Raw genomic sequence first — 18,999 nt, 5'->3', positions numbered from 1 at the left:
TTTTATACATATGTAGAACAACATATCACGACGGCTAATTATATACATATAGGCCAAATTAAATTGTTTCAAATAATAATTAAGATTAGTTACACTTAAACTATTCTTCTAAAAATACAAAATTATAATTTTCTCTAAAAAAGATCTAAATTTACATTTACATGACCTCGAAAAAAATTTTATTTACCCAATGGCTCCCTTTTCATAGGGTTTGGATAAAAAAAATACTGATTTTAGCAAAAAAAAAAATTACATAAATTTTTAAATTTTTCTCTTTTTAACATTCTCATATATATTTGTACTTATAAATGGATAAAAGTAATATATATATATATAATGAGGTTAGTATCATATACTTTTTCTCTTAAAGGTATAAAATGATTACATAAAAATATTAATTAAGGGATAAAAGTATAAATTTATGTAATTCTTTTTGCTAATGTAGATATTTTTCGTGGAAACACTAATTAATGAGGATGGATTAGGTATAAATAGTAAATTTTTGCACGGGTATAAATATAAGGGTAATTTTAATTTTTTTTAGAAAAAATTAAACATAATTTTGTAATTTTAAAAAGAATAAAATTATAATTAACCCTAATAATTATTAGAGTGTCCATAGTTTTAGGAGTAGTAGTGTTGTGTGGGGTGGGTTTGATTCTCTTTTCCAAGAACCAAAAAATGAAAAACCTACCTTTCTGTCGAGTGATGTGTCGCACTCATCACACCCACTCTTTCTTCACCCTTTTTTATCCTTTTAATTTGTTTTCAGTACGTACTACTGTTAGCATTAATAACAGTCAACTGCTACAATATATTTATATATTTATACTTCGGAGTTGCAGAGGAGAGCAGAACAACTTCCCAAAATATTCAGGTTTGGCTTTATTACACTTATATATTAATTAGGTTTGTGTATTCCTCCTCACTTTCTCTTGTTTAATTTCTTTATCACTCACAACACACACACACACACTCCCCCACTCCTCATATTTATTGCGTTGGAGCTGCCTCCCAACTATACCCATTAATTCACTTTCCTTATTCAATTTATAATGAATATTCAGACTCTCGCTAACACTTCTACAGTTTAAAAATAGTTTGACTAATCATATTACAAGTGTTATATGTGTGATTGATTCGATACGATCAGCTTCTTTTGAGTAAGAATTTAATATATATATATTGATTAGACATCAATAATTAGTATATGGTTGTTGCAGTTGTCGGTTGTTGTTAGATATAAATATATAAACTACGTACTCCAAGTTAAAATTGGGTTTAGTTGTTTGAACATATATGACAATATTATTAATTATTACAAATCTATATATTCATTAGAACGAGTAAACGAATATCGAAGTTTCCAAAAATAATTGATGTATAGTAATTAATTTAGGTTAATTTCATTTCATTTTATTTTTTTATTCGTAATTTGATCCTGTGATTGCCCATCTTCCTCAAGTCAACCACTATCTTCTGGGTAGTGTATTTGCAGCTTTAATTATTTTGCAGCTTCAAATGGACTCTGCGGTTTCTCCAATAACATTTACGTATCCTCACCACCCACCCAAACAATATATGCTTCCTTCAAAATTCTAAATCAAATCATGTTTGTTTAAATTTTAATGAATTATGTGATTAGTGTAACACAATTATAGTATAATTCAAAAAAATATATGACTAATTATATAATATTTATTGTGTGATTAATTTAATTCAGTCAAATCTAATTTGTGTACTTTTTAGCACCACTTTTTTCATAATTAAGCTTTAGGGTTATATATATGGTATATTGGGGACCATGACAATTATCCTTACAGTTCTGAAAATGTTTCTTTTCTGTTTGAGTTGTCAATTTTGACAGAGCAATTGCCCATAAATACATATATATATATATATGTTTTATATATAAGTTAAATTTTATTATGATTTTTAACATATATATGTTGTAATAATTAATTATCTTAATTAAACATTTGAGTCAAGTAAAAAACAACATTAGGATTCTAAAAGTAGTGACAGTACAGAATATGGATGCATGTCAAGTTATAATATATCGAGCATGCATGTTATTACCATTATTATTGCATGCATCTTGGATTATTACTCATGATTTAATTAATCCATCATCTCTGTCTGCATGCTCTATTCTTTTACCATAAATGCTCACATTTTTAAACATGCAATATATGTAATATATATGGGGAACATGCACTAGTTGTTGATTGCATGGGTTAATTGAGGGGAAAGTCCACTTTTTCATGATTGCTAGGAATTGAGGTAGTGCCTTAAAAGGAACACTACATATTCCAATGCTTTAATTCGCACTTCACTTTCCAATTTTCCCAAGGGATAATTACATAATTTATACCACCTAATCTATACTCCCTTTGCACACATTCATCATTATTATAATAAAACAATATTTGAGTTTTCATTTGTTTAAATTTAAAAAAGTAGAAATTTTGCAATGCTTTTATAACTTTTTTTTTTAATTGTTATTGAATGTCTGGTTTGAACTTCTGCTTCACATATGAACGTAGGAAAAAGATATTCCATATGAGTTATTATTTTAAAAATTATATTTCAATAAATATTAAGAGAATTTTTATCTTTTGTAATTATTCACAAGCTATATATTAAAATATATTTTAATGATGATGTATATTCTTAATAACTTTTTTACATTTAATCATATTTTATAATCTCTTTCAACCAAATATTATATTATCACATGGAATATTACACAAGCAATATACATTAAACCAGACACTAGATAATAAATGATGCGATTAATTATAATTTATTTTCTATCCCATCTAATTTCATCACGCCTAGTCTTATCACACATACCAGACGAAATGAGTTAATTAAGTATTTGGAGGGTAAAATTCATTTTAATTCCCGACTTTTGATTTTAACTTCAAAATAGTCCTTATCTTTTCAACTAACTCCAAATTAGTCCCTCCAATGAGTGATTTTCCTATATTATCCCCATGAAACTCTTTTTTTTTTATTACATAAAATCATCACTTTTTATTTTTTATTACAATTTGGTCCTTCTATCTTAAACTTAGAAAAATATAACCATTTTAATTGAATTAACTTATCGTTGGCCCTCAAACAATTAATATCTGGATCAATGCTATATTAATATAATTATTTTGAATTTTAATGAATTTATTGAAATTTTCAAATAAAGAACTTGAATAAATAAGTTGGAGAAAATAATTTGAATAAAAAAAATAGAGCAAAAATATTTAAATAAAAAAAACTTTGATAATTAGAGCATAAATAAGAAAATAAATATATCAGTTAAAATATTAAAGAATGAGGTATATAAAACTCCTTAATGCATTCAAGCGCTTTTTTATTTGAAAAATTGCAGAAGTTTAATAAATTCAAGACAATTATGTTGATATGCCATTAATTAAATTATTATCTATACTTTTATATATTTGGATATCACCATTTTGTTGTCTTCAATTTTTTTTTAAAATCATTTTATTAGTTTGAATTTTTTTTGTTTTCAATTCTATTTCTCTTTTTCTTCTCACTTTTTTTAATAATTTCTCATAACTTTTTTATTATTATTTTTTAATACTTTTTATTTATCCAATTAGCATGTAGATGATCAACAGTGTTTGTCACGTGAGAGAGGGAAGGTGAGAATTCCAAACTTTTTCAATGTTTTGTTGAGTGAGAGAGAGAATAAAAAGGGTGAAAGAGAGAGAAAATAAAAATGGTGTTTTTGAGTTTCAAGACATGAATCATGAGGCCGACGACGACGACGACGACGACCATCATTCCCTCAATGCTGAAGCAGCCCCGGCCCCAGTCCCATTTCCCCGTCTTTGAATTTTTTGTCCCACTACTTTCCTTAATACCAACTTTAATTTACTACTTGAATTTTATCATCAATGCCATTTTTGCATTTAAATAATTATAAATGACTTAATCAGTACATAAAGATTTTACTATTAATATTGTTGTAGTACTCAATTCATACTTTTTTTTATCTATTTATATGATCATCGTTTTAGCCTTAGATATATGTTATATGAATTTCTATCAATATATTTTGTTTTTACTTTGCATCATTTGACATTTATTTTTATATTTGGTTATCAACATTATTATATTTTAATTATTTTGATATTTTTTACATTTTTTATTCTCAATATTTATAAAAAAGAAAATTCATGATTAAATAATTTATAGAGATAATTACACTTTCCTCCTCTGAAATTTAGTGTAATTACATGTAGACCCCTATAGTTTAAAAAATTACATATAGCACCCTTGAATTTTGCTTCCATCTAATAAATTAGTCCCTTCGTTAGATAAAATTCATCAAATTTATTGATATCAGCGAAAAAATGGAAGAAAATCTATATTTACCCTCAATTAACTTAATAGTAGGTTAAATAAATCTTTTTATAACTAAAATAATATTAATAACAAAATTTAGGTATCAATATAAAGTTTACTCAATAATACATTAGCATGATCAATTTGAGAAAAAAAATATTACTCGAATTATGTTTGATTTCTCTCTTTATACATTACTTCAATTACATAATAAATGTATTGCATTTATTGAGGTAGGGTTGATTTTCCAAAAAAAATATAGAAAGTGGATGGCGCATGGGGACATGGGAGCCCAGCCTATCTCTGGCCCAAATCAGTAGTGTGGGCCAATGAGCATTATGGAATGGCTAGAAAGGATAGGCCCATTATGTGGTCCATGTATTGTTTTGGGTTGATCGCTGTCTAAACCATAGTCCAAAAGCATAAGGGGCAGTGCTTATGGTCCACTTCTCTTATTATTATTATTATTATTATTTTCTTTTACTTTTTCCAGTCCTAGCGAACAGATGATTCTTGATGTGTACGCATGTTTTATTATATTCATTTAATTAAATAATAATAATTAAAAGAATATTTTATAGTAAAAAACATATTGATAATCAAAGTTAGATATGATAAGTCATCATTTTTAATAAATAGTATTGGACTACAAAAATACCATATGGAATAAGTATGGTGAAGGGACTTCTAATACTTGAACCTTATTGTACTATTATTTTGTATTAATGTAATTTACTGTTAAGAAAAAAAAAAGTATAAAAATAACGAATTTAACTATTTGTCAATAACACCGTTAAGGGTGCTCCATAAAGCACCCATAATTAATAAACATTAGTGATCGTGTCTTTTTCTTCTCTTCAATGTAATTATTTACCTTCGGATCTGTTTTGAGTTCCATTGAAAATGAGAAAAAAGAAAATTGATGATGATTGTTTTTGAATTAAAATTATTTAGATAAGAAAATAAAATTACATATTTGTATTTGACGGATGGTATTAACAAAAAGACTCCATGGCCCAATGGATAAGGCGCTGGTCTACGGAACCAGAGATTCTGGGTTCGATCCCCAGTGGAGTCGTATGATGCTATACTTGTGTTTTATATTTTTGTAAAGATGGACAACTTTTTAAACTTGAGCAGTCGTCTTTTGATTTTGATAATTAACCTTAAATTTTAGCAGCCAACAACGGTGAATGTATATATATAATCTTGCATAGCACCCACGGCGAACATATTTTTCCTAATGTCCATCTTGTTGCATAGAGAAGGCCTTTGGATGGCCTCAGCTCCAACTATCATTACCACTTCTAGAGGCAGTTATTATATACTTATTCCTCACTATCTCGATCTTTTCTTATATGCATACATGTCCTTCCTCCTTTTTCATTCTTACAAAGCCCCAACTTACTCTCATCTATCTGCGTCTCCCCACACAACAATTCAAAATTTTATCTTAATCTCCGACGATTCTTGTCGCTGCCTATGAAACTCTTTTACTTCTTCAGCCCGATTACCGAGAACGCATCCAACTTGGGCTTTTTTAGTACTTCAAACCCCAAAATTGTATGCAAAAAGGCCCATCAACTGTTCCTCCACGTAACCCGCTCCATTGTCCTCTCCTGCCACAGATTTGTCTATTTTCCAAACCACTTACGCCAAAAATCTCCTACCTCATCAGATTCTCTCAACGCTCAAGTCAGCGCCTTGCAACCACCACCACCACCTTATATACAATACTCCCACGCCCCTTTGTTTTCACTCTCTATCTCCCTTTTCTTCCTTGCTAATAATTCCTCCCGGAAAAGAAAATTGTGGAGCCAATATACACGCGTAAAATTCATCGGAAATGGAGGCCTTGACCGCCACCAGCGCCGGCGCCGTTTCGCTTCCGATGTTCTCCGCCAACAAATCCAGAGGCCCTTCTTCCCGGCCCCGCCTTCGCTGCTCCCCTTCCCCCAAAAGTCAGCTCTCTCTTTTCCCCTGCCTCTTCAATTTAACCCACCATCTTTTTCATTGTTCGGTTCTCTAATCCTTCGTCTTCTCTGTTATACAGATGACAGTGATAATATTAACACTAACAGCGAACCCGATATCAAACCCGATTCTTCCCACTCCAGGCTCGCCCCTGTCCTCAGAAATCGTACCCTTTCCAAGGCAAGGATTGTCTGTTTTTCGGTCGAAAAATATCCCTTGTTGCAAGAATCCGTAATTGGAATTGGATTTACTTGTTCGAATTTGGGTTTTTTTGGACAGTTTTGCTTCAATTTGTTGAATTCAGGTTACCTTAAGTTGTTTACTTTGCAGGATGCAGCGATGGGTTTGGTTTTAAGTGCAGCCAATGTGAGGGGATGGACCACCGGATCGGGCATGGAAGGCCCATCCATGCCCGCCGGTTCTGACCCTGATCCAGGTACGGAGCGTGTGTCCACTTTCCCATGGTCACTCTTCACCAAATCCCCCCGCCGTAGAATGCGTGTGGCTTTCACCTGCAACGTCTGTGGCCAGCGCACCACCCGGGCCATTAATCCACATGCCTATACCGACGGCACCGTCTTTGTCCAGGTACATACGTATACACACACTTGTATGAATGGTATTTATCTTTTATGTAATCAAATATCCCCTTTTGATACAATTTAATGCTCAAGTTGCTTGTTATGGAACAAAGTTCTAATCTTTGATATTACCAATGTTCTTTTTGTTGTTTAATTTGATTTGTGTACCTCTTCATGAAGCAACTACATCGTGTTTTGTGTTCAAGAAAACTAGATAGAACTATGCTAATTTGGGCATTCAAACTATGATTCTAAATGCACTTGTGCTTACGGCTTTGTTTTCGCATTTGGATAGTGTTGTGGGTGCAACATATTTCATAAGTTGGTAGACAATTTGAATCTATTCCACGAGATGAAGTGTTATGTGAATTCAAGCTTCAACCCGAACCCGAATGATGTTATGGGCTTCAAGTACTTTGACTTGGATGAGGACAACAATGATGATATGTTTCCGCTCTTTTGAAAGGTGACAAATGCTATGAACTTCATCTAGAGAAAATTGGTTTATATATTGATGTACATTCTATTGCTCTTGTAGGAGAACCGCATTTAATTGCTTGTAAATAGTTATGTGACAGTGGTTATGGCCGAATAAATAGGATTTGTGCAAGATTTGTATAGAGATAAGATTGTTGGCAAGTTTATATATATTTTGGTAGTTTGATTTCTGATTGTGCATGGATTTTGTTAAAGCGATGTGTTCTTGAGGAAATGATAATTTTGCTTCTTTCCTCTAGTCAGCGATTGTCAAAAGAGTCATAAGATGAGTGCTGTTAGTTGTGGAAAATTGTCCATGGAAATCCATGAAGTGTTGATGTGGGGATTGGGAAGTGAATGAATGATTCCGTGATTTAAAAAGAACTAGAGTCTTCAGACGATTCGGAAATGGAAATAGAAACATTCCTCCAGATCGTTTTGTGTTTGAAATGAAAGGAAGATATTCATCTTGTCAGATGTTTGTAATGTTCAATAATCTCCATGTAGAAAAGAGGTAATTAGCTTCAGAGCTTAATGTTGTGGCAACGGCGGAAATACCACTTACCAATAGCTACTGAAGACATAAACTCAAATGATTTTGAGAAGAGGACATGTATGCATTCTCTGAAGAAATTTTGCTCATAAATTGTGCCTAAGAAAAGCCGTGAGAATAAGCTCCACACAAAGATGAGGATGTTTCGCTTTACAATGAATGAACAAATTACCAGCTTTAATCAGATGGATATTGATTTGATGAATTGGATGAGATTTTCACAGATGAAGATTTGGCTCCAATGTTGTTTCGCCACATTACCAAGTAATTTCTTTATTCATCGTGGTATTGAAACATAAGTAAAGCGAAACAGCCTCTCCTTTCTCTGGGCCTTACAATTGTTGTTTTTCTTCAGAATTTTGCTTTTTCTTAGTTTCTTCAGCAACTTATGAGAAGAAGTAATGTTTTCCCCATGTAGGATCGTTGGCCATTTTCAACACGTAATACCACTGTGTGGGATGAGAAACGTTTAGAAATCATGAAACATTTGTACCGAAAAGAAGGGTGGAAAACAACAGGGATCTTCCATCAGTACATGCAAGAGTTTTCTATGAAAATTGTACTGATTAGCAGTGGTTGAGTTTTAACGGGTGTCTTGAACTGATGTGGAAGAGCTATTGCCTATTGCAGTGCTCCTTGACCATCTTCGTTTAGCACAAACGCTTTTAGTTACAGTTGGTCATGGAATGATAATGCGGCCTTAACTTTCATTACAAGAAGCTACCCACACCAACAGAGCATTTTCGGGTTGTGTTGCATAAATTTCTCATACATGGTTGGGCTAGTAATGATCCAAGCCTGAGCATTAGAAGTTGAGCTGAGGCCCCAAATTTGGTTGGGCTTACGGTGTTGTAAGAATAGTAATTGTAGAATCAATTTTCGTGTCTTGATTCAGTTCAATTTTTTTCAGATTTTGAGTTATGAAAAGTCTGGTAATGAATTTGGGAATATGGAGGAGAGGTCCTTTTTATTAAATTTTGCCCAATTTTTGGTTCTTGTCTTTGTTCAAACTGTACTACCCTTGTCGCAAACTTTGTATTTCCATTGTACTGCACACTGCTACTGCTACCTCTCAAAATTTGTACTTAAAATCCTCCTTTCCCTTCTGCGCTCAAAACCCAGTCCATCTCTCTCGATTCTTCCATCTCTTCTCTTCTTTGTTATCCCCTGTCCGATTATCTTCCTTTTTCCTGCTTTCTTGCCCTTTTTTTCCTAAGTTTATTCTTTCTGTTTTACATACACATTTCAACTCAAAATTTAGATAAAGAAAAACTATTCATTCTTATATTAACTCCAATTATTTTATACCTTTCTATATAGATATGTATTTTATTATATTGAACGTGAAAACATCAAACAACAACGATGTCGACTATTTTGAACTCATATTGTGCTGACATAATTTAGTATTTTCACGTTAGATACATATAAATGTTTTTACCAGTTTCAATTTCTATGTGCAGTATATTATTCAATCACCTGATTCTTGTTGACTAACTTCATGCTTCTACTTCATAGTGCGGTATAAGATTTGGACAAGAAAATCTCAAATTAAGGATTCCCACTTGTAGCAATTTTTCTTATGCAAGAAAAATAGCCAATTAAAGCAAAAATCTGATCTTTTGCAGCCTCAAAAAGTCCAAACTTATCTTCTCCACAAATCACTTGTGAATTGAGCTCAATTCATCCCATATATCCAATCCCACGTCAGACGACAGCATCCAATGCAGCCAATTAGATCACTCCTAGTAGATAAAACCCATTGCTCCATCCGTGCCTTATCTGATCAACGACCCCTCCACAAACACACACCACACACTGAACCACAAGAACCCACCAGCTTCCACTCCTCGTATTAAAGCCAACTTCCCCACCATCTCTATTCTTGATTTCTAACAACATTTTAAAGCTCAGAAGCCAGTTGAGCTTCAGATCACATATCCTTAAAACAATGGCCGCTGTCACCTCTGCTGCTGTCTCCATCCCATCATTCACTGGCCTCAAGGCTGGTGCATCAGCCTCCAACAAGCCCACCACCGTCCGGGTTGCAGCTGCGGCTCCCAAGCTCGCAGTGAAGGCCTCCTTGAAGGACTTCGGCGTGGCGGTTGCTGCCACCGCCGCCAGTGCAATCCTGGCTAGCAATGCATTGGCCATCGAGATCACCCTTGGTGGTGATGATGGCTCCTTGGCTTTCATCCCCCAGAACTTTGAAGTGGCCGCCGGGGAGAAAATTGTGTTCACAAACAATGCTGGATTCCCCCACAACATCGTGTTCGACGAGGATGAAGTTCCATCGGGTGTCGATGTGGCCAAGATTTCGATGGCTGAGGAGGATCTTCTCAATGCAAAGGGGGAGACTTACGCTGTGACTTTGACGGAGAAAGGGACTTACAGCTTCTACTGCGCTCCTCACCAAGGAGCTGGCATGGTTGGAAAGGTGACTGTGAAATAGAGTGTCAATCAAAGGTTCTGTCTGTATCTGAATGCTGATCATCTCATTTTTGTATTCCATTATCGAGTTAAGTAAACAGATAAGTGAAATTGCTCTATTTATGAGATGATGTATGTGTATTCAACAGTGTTCTTGAATCAGAGTTTGTAGATCTCTTCTGAATTCTGCCAGTTTTAGACTCTGAATGAAATAATTCCATGGTTCAGGACTCAGGAGAAACAAGTAAGAATGACTATTGCGGTACAATGATACAAATAGTTTCTATATGCAAATGACACAAGAAAAGCTCGGAAAGTATCCCTTTCAAGTAGTTTCTCACACAAGTAAAAATTGTATTGTAATTGTTCTCCATCCAATCCTTTCTTGGGGTATTTAACATCTGTATGAAACTATGAACATGAAAAGGAAAGAAATCTTGAGGGAGTTCAAGTAGTCAAAGCATCAGGCAAGCTGGTTGGAGCTCCTAGCACCCTACCACCGACATCCGGGAAATTCTCGTATCCAGGCAAAGAGTTTACCTTTCCCTCGGCACTCACTTCCACTGGATATTTGAGGATGTGCCCTTGTAATGGGGTGAACTCTTCGGCTGTGTACCGCATCCAATTTTCTTCCGCAATGTTATTTACATACCTCACACAGTCCAAATCTTCGGGTTCGTGGAAGCACCGGTCAATCTTTCCAATATGCTCTGCCCAGAGAGACATTCTGTATCCATAAATCTGCGAATACATATTGAGGTTGACGACTTAATTTTCTTTTCTGTATACTTTCTGGAAATTAAAGAAGTGAAAGACGGGATAAACAAGGCTAACCTGGCCGCGTGGATGTTCCTTCTTCTTGGTCCAGGTGTAATGGGGCTGATAAGCACCCATGGCAATCTCTGTATCTCTTGAGCCAGCCATAGACCGTTGGTTTATGTTGGCAGAACCCAGTATTACATACTCGTCGTCCACTATCATTCCCTTGGCATGTACATAAATCATAAATCGACCAAATTTTTTCGAAGCTGTATCCTGGCAGGAGTTCCGTAAAAGTTTAAAACTAATTGAAGTAAGAATCAACACAATAAGTATGAACAAGTAAGGGCAATTACTGTGTTTCCGTTGGATGAGGGTTGGCCATTTGCCTTTGATTCTTCTTCATGACATTCCTCCCGGTTGCCAAGACAGTAAAAATTCAGATAGTCAGTCGGATGTGCGTTCTCAAGCTGAGAGGACTTGATCTCTCGAGCAATAATATCATACATCATTTGCATTGTTTGCCCCTACAAGAGTGAACAATTCAAGTGTAAAGACCACCACAATGTACATCCAAGTCACGGGACATGTGCCTATGAAGTTGTTATTCATCTCGATGCATGGGATCGGCAAATTAGATCAATCAATTCTTCAAACATGCTTTAAGATTGAAAAAGATCGACAACCAAAATATTGGTAGGCACTTCTCAGTTTGGTCTGCTGCATCACCTGCCAATAAAGGATTTCTTGTACAGAGGCAGACTCCGGAGCACCCTCTGGCCACATGGGAATAACAACATAAACAGTGAATCTCTCCTTTGCCCTTATTTTACTGGCAATCTTTAAGGCCAGTTCCATTGGGATTAAATTGTCAGCACCTAGAAAAAACAAAATGCACTATATGTAAATAAATGCAAGAAAAAGGTCTGTGGCAGTTGCTAATCGGAAGTATGTTATCCAAGCTATTGGTCCATAGATTGCATTCACCAAATCAATAAATGGAAATATCTCGACATGTACTGGGACTAACTCATTTATTCAACTTTTATCCGTAAATCTTGTTGCAGAAGGAGATTATTTGACTTATTTCTTCAAGAGCTATACATAAATCAGATATCTAAATCCACTTCAAGTTGTTTAATATGTCAAGATAAAATTTTGCGAAGCAGCATACCTGCATTTTTATAGGAGGGCCAAGCATAAGATGACCCGAGGAAATATTGATTCTCAATGTATATGAAGTGTTGAGCTGATCTTATTGCCTGGATATAAGCCATTTGAATGCTCCTATCTATCACCAAATTTTTTGCCCATACTAGGTTCTGCAGTAGAAAGAATTTTAAAAAATGTATCTCTTAGCAGAGTAGAAAGGAGGTAATAAGCTAAGTTCATGGTAATTGAACTAGCCAGTACAAACATGGAAATTCAGAAAAGCAACGTTTGAAGTCTGAGCAATACTTGTGCATCAGCTGCATGGACATTCTTGGGAAATCCCTTGAGCGATCCTGAATCTATAGACCGGAAAACCTGTTGACACCAAAATAACAAAACCAAGAACAAGTTTTAGTCTCCTCGTATTGAATAGAAAGATTTTCTTTATTGAGGCATTGGTTACCTGAACATGCCAGTTCTCTGGATCATCTTCCTGGGAAACCCACAACGAAGGATGGTCACTTGGCACGGTTGTTGAAGGACTAATTATCCATGAAATACGTTCAATCTTAAGTAGAGCATCATCGTGCCAGTGTGATATTCTTTTAAACTTTTGTCCAAACTCAGACCATTTAGTCGCTTTTCTCCACCGTTGCTCAAAGTTCTTGAGCACATCATAAGCAGCTGGGCCTTCAAGTTTACAATGCAAATCATGCCATGGTTGTCTTGGGCCTTTCTTTCCTGGCTATTGAGAAAATAAATACAAACATTATTTGGGAAATTTTGTAGCACAATAGAACATTAGGGTATAAATGAACACTTCAAGCAATGGTGCAGGAGAAAACAAAAACATGAAGCAAAGCACCAAAAAGAATGCATGGCATTTACTCTTCTGTTAGGAAGACGCACAAATAAAACATTGAAGAATGAAGGCACATAAAAAAGAACTAAGATGGAATTCCTTCATGCAGAACACAGAACCTAATCATCATAATCTTATATCTGTTGATAAGATCCAAGAACCATGACAAAGTCCTGTTCTGATGATTGCTTTTCCCCAATTCAATTCCTTGAACTATGGTCATGCATTACTGACAGGATGAAAAATTGTAAAGCGTGCGGGAGTTCAGATGGAGCAGTTGCTTACAGGAAATGTTGGATTATGAAAGTCATCTTTAAAGACAGTATCCAGATCACAAAACAATCGATGCTCAGGTGTATCATAGCGTCCATCACAGAGGTCTAGACCGCCAATGAATGAAGTTATCTTCCGGTTATTGCCATGGCCTTGGGTGTCCACAATCACACATTTCTGATGGTGAGTATAAAGAGTTCCAACAACCTGAAAACATAAGAATGCAGAGTTGTTCATTGCCTAGTTTGTGTTAAAATCTATCTTTCTGCAAATATTATGAAGTAGTTTCAATAGTCAGCTCTTCACAGACATTGCTGGTTGGCCTTATTCTCCATTATTGTTTAAGTAAACTGACATCCAAGTAATATAATTTTTAAACAGATTCTTGATCATTTCTAATCTAACTCAAACTACAATGCCTAATTATGGGTTGCACACAAGAGACAACAGAAAAGAGAACTGGATCAAGTAAGATAAAGTTTATAAGCCTTGAAACTTAACAAGTATGCTGCACAAGTATTCATGATTTGTATCTCCAACAGTTAAACTACGTCCCTTCATGTGGATCATTCTAAGACAATATGTACAATGAACCAAAATGTTACTCAATGAGAATTGGAAAATATTCGACCATTAATGTAAGTGGAATTTATTACATAGAATAAAGCATGCCTGTTGCTTGAAAATGCTGAGCTTACTGCTTGCATAACGAGGGGACAGGACACATGTGACAGAGGAGCGCTTGAAAAATTTTCGAGTTTCTTCATCGTGAGTTTGCATCACTCCTTCCTGCAATGAAAAGAGATCAGCTTTCAGATTGAAAGAGTTCCTACCAACTACAGACAATGAGGGAGATGATTTTATGTTTTATATTAAAATTAAACCATGCAATGCCCTGAAGCAACTCTTCAGCAATCGCCAGAGTCTGAAAGATTAGTAGCAGTACCACGAACAATTTCCACACCCCTAATTCTGTCATATTTTTGGTCTTTTATGTTCCCTCACATGTCATCAATTTCTGCAGTTAAATTCAAAAGCCAAAAACGGAAACCAAAACTGGTGGCTATCTTTGCTGCTTATAATGAAATAGGAGCGAGTATCTATATTCATCAACAATAACAGTAGAAAATAAAATAATGATAAACTAAGATGGAAGTCAACTTGAAAAGGTACATAATACATGTCCAACCAAACATCTGCAACTCAAGGTTGACCACAAGAAGTATCGCCAATATCTTCTGAGGTCTGTTTACATAGTCACCAAAGGAAGATAAATATGTAGCAAGAGTTTAAGAAACTAACTTTGACATTCTTGGTTTGATGGTTTGTAACACTAGCCATACACATGGACAAGCAATCTTTCCTCCAAGTCACCTTAACTCACTTTATCACATTTCTAGACATCTTAGTTTATGAGAATTCAATTTGAATGCCACAACTTCATCAAGCACTGCCAAAATAATCATCAAACAATCCATACCACTATCGTTTTACTATCAGACCACAAGACAATGTAATAATTCAAACCAATTCCTTACCGTTTTAATAAAGAACTTGTTGTGGGAAGTTTTATCATCCCAAACCAACAACAGCACTCTCACCCCTTCTTGAGACTTGTATTTCAGTAACTCCCCCAAATTCAAATCTCCGCCATTCGGCAATGGTTTAGTAGGCTCCCTCACCAACTTTACCTTATGATAAATTGACCAGCCAACAATATACACCAAATGGTGTGCTTCCAATATTGCGTGGCATATGTCCTCCCAACACTTTTCATGCTCAAAGTTTCTCCCATTATCCAATCCAATTTCAGGCAGCATACCATCGATCACATGTGCATCTTGATAAAGTGTCACCTTTCCTCCATGCCGTAATGGAAAATAACTTTTCTCCAATCCATAGTTTTCCGAAATGCCATTTAGGTAGATGGGATTTTGTTGACAAGGGATGAATATCATTTGCAATCTGATTGCTGTATCGGGTTTTGGAGGCTTTCCATTTGATCCTATCACTGGAAACCACTCATCGATGAGCTCGCCAGAGGCTATTCTCTTTGCTGGCAGGATGGCAATGCCAATGAGGTCCGCTCCAAACACGTCATTGTCTTTCACCTCGAACTCTACCTGTATTATTTGGGATGTTAGAGTTCTTGATCTGGTAAAAAGACATTAGGAAATCTCATTCATCGTATCAAAACTTTTCATGAGAATTTGCAATTGATCAGAAGTACACAAGATATCCAGAAAAACAATGCTTTTACAAGTCAGAAGGTAAAGGAAAATCACACTGTCGAATGAAGAATATAAAATCAGTAAAATTTCTCAAATGAAGTTAACAGATGAAGTTACTAACCAAAGATTTGAAAGAAAATTCTCACTTTGATCAGAAGATATGTATTATGTATTCTATCAATCAACTTAACTTCAATTTTGACAGACTTTCTGAATTTAAATCATACAAGAGGTATTCAGGACTGTATGAAGTTATGATCACCTGGGAAACCGGGTGAGCTAATGGGATCTTGAAATGCTCTTCCCAAACTGGGTTTTGCGAATTGGATATAATCCGGGTTCGGGCGACCCGAGCTCCAGCGAGGCAAACCGTGACATACGGATCGCTGGTGATAATCTTACGGTGGTGGTGATGATTACCGCGGGTACTTGAGGTACACGGCTTCCGGCAGAGGTCGAATGCGGCGAGGCAACGGCGGAGGCGCTCGGACACTAAGTCCATGTTGGGCAGGCATCGGGCTTCGATGATTTTGAGGTCGAGGTCTCCATGGAGGTATATTAAATTGCTGTCTGGATTATCTCCAGCCATGTGACGGAAGAAGTTGGTTGGGCAGTTGGGTCGGTTGTTCGCTGGGTGTCTCCGCCGCGGCGAACGGATGGAACAGTGAAGAAAATTATGGGCAAAAATTCAACTTTGGAAGGTGGGATTTCCAGTGCAGTTATGGCTGGCTGTATCTTTAAATTGCTGACATAGTGGGAACATCAGGGTTTGAATCTATGTATAGTCAGTCATAGATTGTAAAAGCTTAGCTGGCTAATAATACTTGCTTACTACTGCTACTCAGCTTTCTTGAAAAATAATAATTACACATTATTTCTTAAAATTTTAATATAATTATATATAATTTTTCATAAATTAAAAATTATCTCTAGTACCCCTAAAATTTATTTTTCTCTAATATACATAAGTTCATTTATTAATCAAAATTAATTGAATTTACTTATATTATTCAAATAAAAATAAAAATTCATATTATTACCCCAATACATTTTTACATGTTAAGGCATCTGAATGTATATTTTCACTGTTATAAGGATAGTTTAATTAAAAAAATTTATTGGAACTGTAGTAAGTTAAAGTCAAATTTTTATTCAATTTTCTTTTTATATCAATAAATTCAGTAAATTTTGATTAAAAAATGACTTATTTATTAAACGTAAACAGACATTATAAATATTAAATATAATTTATTAAATTATAAAAAAATTATGTGCGATCAGATCAAATTTTAAGGAAGAAGAGTGTAAATATTCCTAATAATAATTAGCAAACAAAAGGGAATAAAGGATCGTGGGAAGCACGTAATGAGGTTGGGCAATATGGGTTTTGATTGAGTTTGAAGTATTTTAAAACAGCAAACACGTTTAGGTGGCTTTTTGGTGTAGAAGGCAGCTTATGGTACATTTGTTTATTTAAAAAAAATAAAAACTTGTCTGCACTACGCTACATTCATAGATAATGTAAACTTTCCCGTTAACAACTTACACTATATTACAATCATCTTTTCTGAAATTTGATATAATTATAAATATTTTTTTAATTTTAATAATCATCTAACAATTACCTCATTCTGTTAGTTTTCTTTAGGTTTTCATTCATTTTTTGTGGTGAATTGATCAAAATACCATTGTATACTAAAAATTATAATTTTATTTATTTTTTAAATTTTTTTAATTTTTTTATTGACTAAGTGGATAATTTTTTTTATATTTTTTCAAATTTTCATCCACTCCGTCTTGACTTTTTTACAAATTTTTATTTTTATTAAAAAAAATACAGCAAGTGTATAGTTGACAATTTCATACCTTCATCCAAGAATTATATAATTTCATCAAAAATCAAGGGGGGTACTTGTAATTTTTTAAACAACAAGGAGGCAATTATAATTATATAAAACCTCAGGAGAAATCGTTGTAATTTGCCATAACAAATATGATAAATATAGGTGATATAGGTAAGCGTGTTATATTAATTATAAATAATGAATTTAAGTGTCTTATAAGTCCCAAGTCTTATCTTCTTAAGGATTGTCTTTTTCACGATAAAATCGTGACTGTTATATGAAGTTAGAGTAGATAATATCTCGCACGTAATGAAATATCGATCGAATTGCAAGCCACATCAATAAGGTATAATACATGTAACATGAACTTGAATATAAAATATAAGATAAATTTATGACTATTATTATTATTATTTCTCTATGATTTAATTAATATATATATATATATATATAATTTAAGGTTGATTGAAAAATGCTATCACCACCTCATCACAATTGATCTAATTCATTTCAAGACGAACTATGGCATTACTTTTCTTGTAATGGTTTTATATCTAAAAATGGACAAAACAAAGAATGAAGAAAATGCGCATTGCATTGACCGTAAAATGAAAAATAAAAAATTAAAGAACGAGATGGAATAGGAATATTCAAGTCTAGTCTTCATCACATTGTCTACTTTCTTTTTACCATATTCCATTCTCCCCTTTTATTCACAACTATGTGGAATCATAGGTAGCCATAGGGGAAATATACTTAAAAGTTGCAAAAGTACAAAAACGTCCTAAAAAGGTATTCTAAAAAAAAGAAAAAATCATACAAGCATTCAATAGATTCGCGTGTTTTTAGTGCGACTTGATAGCCCGCCTGCATATTTATTGATTTAGCACTCATCCAACGGTTGCCTTATTGATTAGTGATTTGTACGAATTTTGACACATAAAGATTTATAAGTACTTGGAGGTTCCCTTTAAATTATACATTTATTACACAATATTGCATTCTTTAGTGAAATCGCATTGTGAGATTTTCATGACCTCAAATCCAAAAATTTTAGTTGATAACCACTTAAACTGATCTGACAGTTCTTGTGTACGGGTCTATATTTTATATCATTATTAAATCACCATCCGAATCAACTCTAAATAGTAGAGGATGTCGAGTTAGAAATCTAGTAGCACTAAAATACTATGTTCTATTTCCTAAATCGTAATGCTACTGTCAAGATTATTACATGCTTTCTCCATTTAAAATAATGTGTCTACTTAATTTGACCAACACGTGGAATTTCTTTTTTAATCTTAATTTTTATTTTTTTAAGTAAGAATCATTTACTAATCAAGAATTAGTAACGTTTCATCATTGTTTATCTAAAGGAAATTCTATATATAAAAAATATATATAATCGTGCTCTTCTTATATATGTTGAACAAATTAAGATAAACTAAAATAGAAATAAATAATAGAAAAGGTGGTTTGTCTTTGTGAG

The 18,999-nt window shown here is 34.0% G+C and overlaps 3 protein-coding genes and 1 non-coding gene across 5 annotated transcripts; 3 read left to right on the top strand and 1 right to left on the bottom strand.

The window, feature by feature from the left end:
* TRNAR-ACG lies at positions 5,380-5,452 on the top strand. The gene has a single exon. It is a non-coding gene; the product is annotated as a tRNA-Arg (tRNA).
* On the top strand, positions 6,027-8,907 carry LOC105159373 (DNL-type zinc finger protein). Of its 2 annotated transcripts, XM_020692965.1 has the most exons (5): positions 6,027-6,335; positions 6,428-6,528; positions 6,679-6,936; positions 7,225-7,395; positions 8,378-8,907. In XM_020692965.1, exons 1-4 carry the CDS (start codon positions 6,221-6,223, stop codon positions 7,390-7,392), a joined length of 642 nt encoding a protein of 213 aa, XP_020548624.1. In that variant the 5' UTR covers positions 6,027-6,220; the 3' UTR covers positions 7,393-7,395; positions 8,378-8,907. The 2 variants fall into 2 exon arrangements, with proteins under 2 accessions (XP_020548624.1, XP_011074724.1); XM_011076422.2 differs by lacking the exon at positions 8,378-8,907 and having other exon boundaries at positions 7,225-7,598.
* LOC105159371 (plastocyanin-like) lies at positions 9,756-10,574 on the top strand. Its single transcript, XM_011076418.2, has one exon. It carries the CDS (start codon positions 9,911-9,913, stop codon positions 10,409-10,411), a length of 501 nt encoding a protein of 166 aa, XP_011074720.1. The 5' UTR covers positions 9,756-9,910; the 3' UTR covers positions 10,412-10,574.
* LOC105159372 (phospholipase D delta-like) lies at positions 10,626-16,435 on the bottom strand. The gene is made up of 11 exons (XM_011076419.2): positions 15,929-16,435; positions 14,974-15,558; positions 14,108-14,224; positions 13,448-13,642; positions 12,764-13,045; positions 12,607-12,675; positions 12,323-12,470; positions 11,878-12,026; positions 11,505-11,675; positions 11,224-11,424; positions 10,626-11,130 (listed from the first exon to the last, which is right to left on the bottom strand). Exons 1-11 carry the CDS (start codon positions 16,253-16,255, stop codon positions 10,837-10,839), a joined length of 2,538 nt encoding a protein of 845 aa, XP_011074721.1. The 5' UTR covers positions 16,256-16,435; the 3' UTR covers positions 10,626-10,836.

The sequence above is a fragment of the Sesamum indicum genome, linkage group LG3 (assembly GCF_000512975.1).
Source record: "Sesamum indicum cultivar Zhongzhi No. 13 linkage group LG3, S_indicum_v1.0, whole genome shotgun sequence".
Classification (NCBI taxonomy): domain Eukaryota; kingdom Viridiplantae; phylum Streptophyta; class Magnoliopsida; order Lamiales; family Pedaliaceae; genus Sesamum; species Sesamum indicum.
This window is presented reverse-complemented; position numbering and strand designations above follow the sequence as displayed.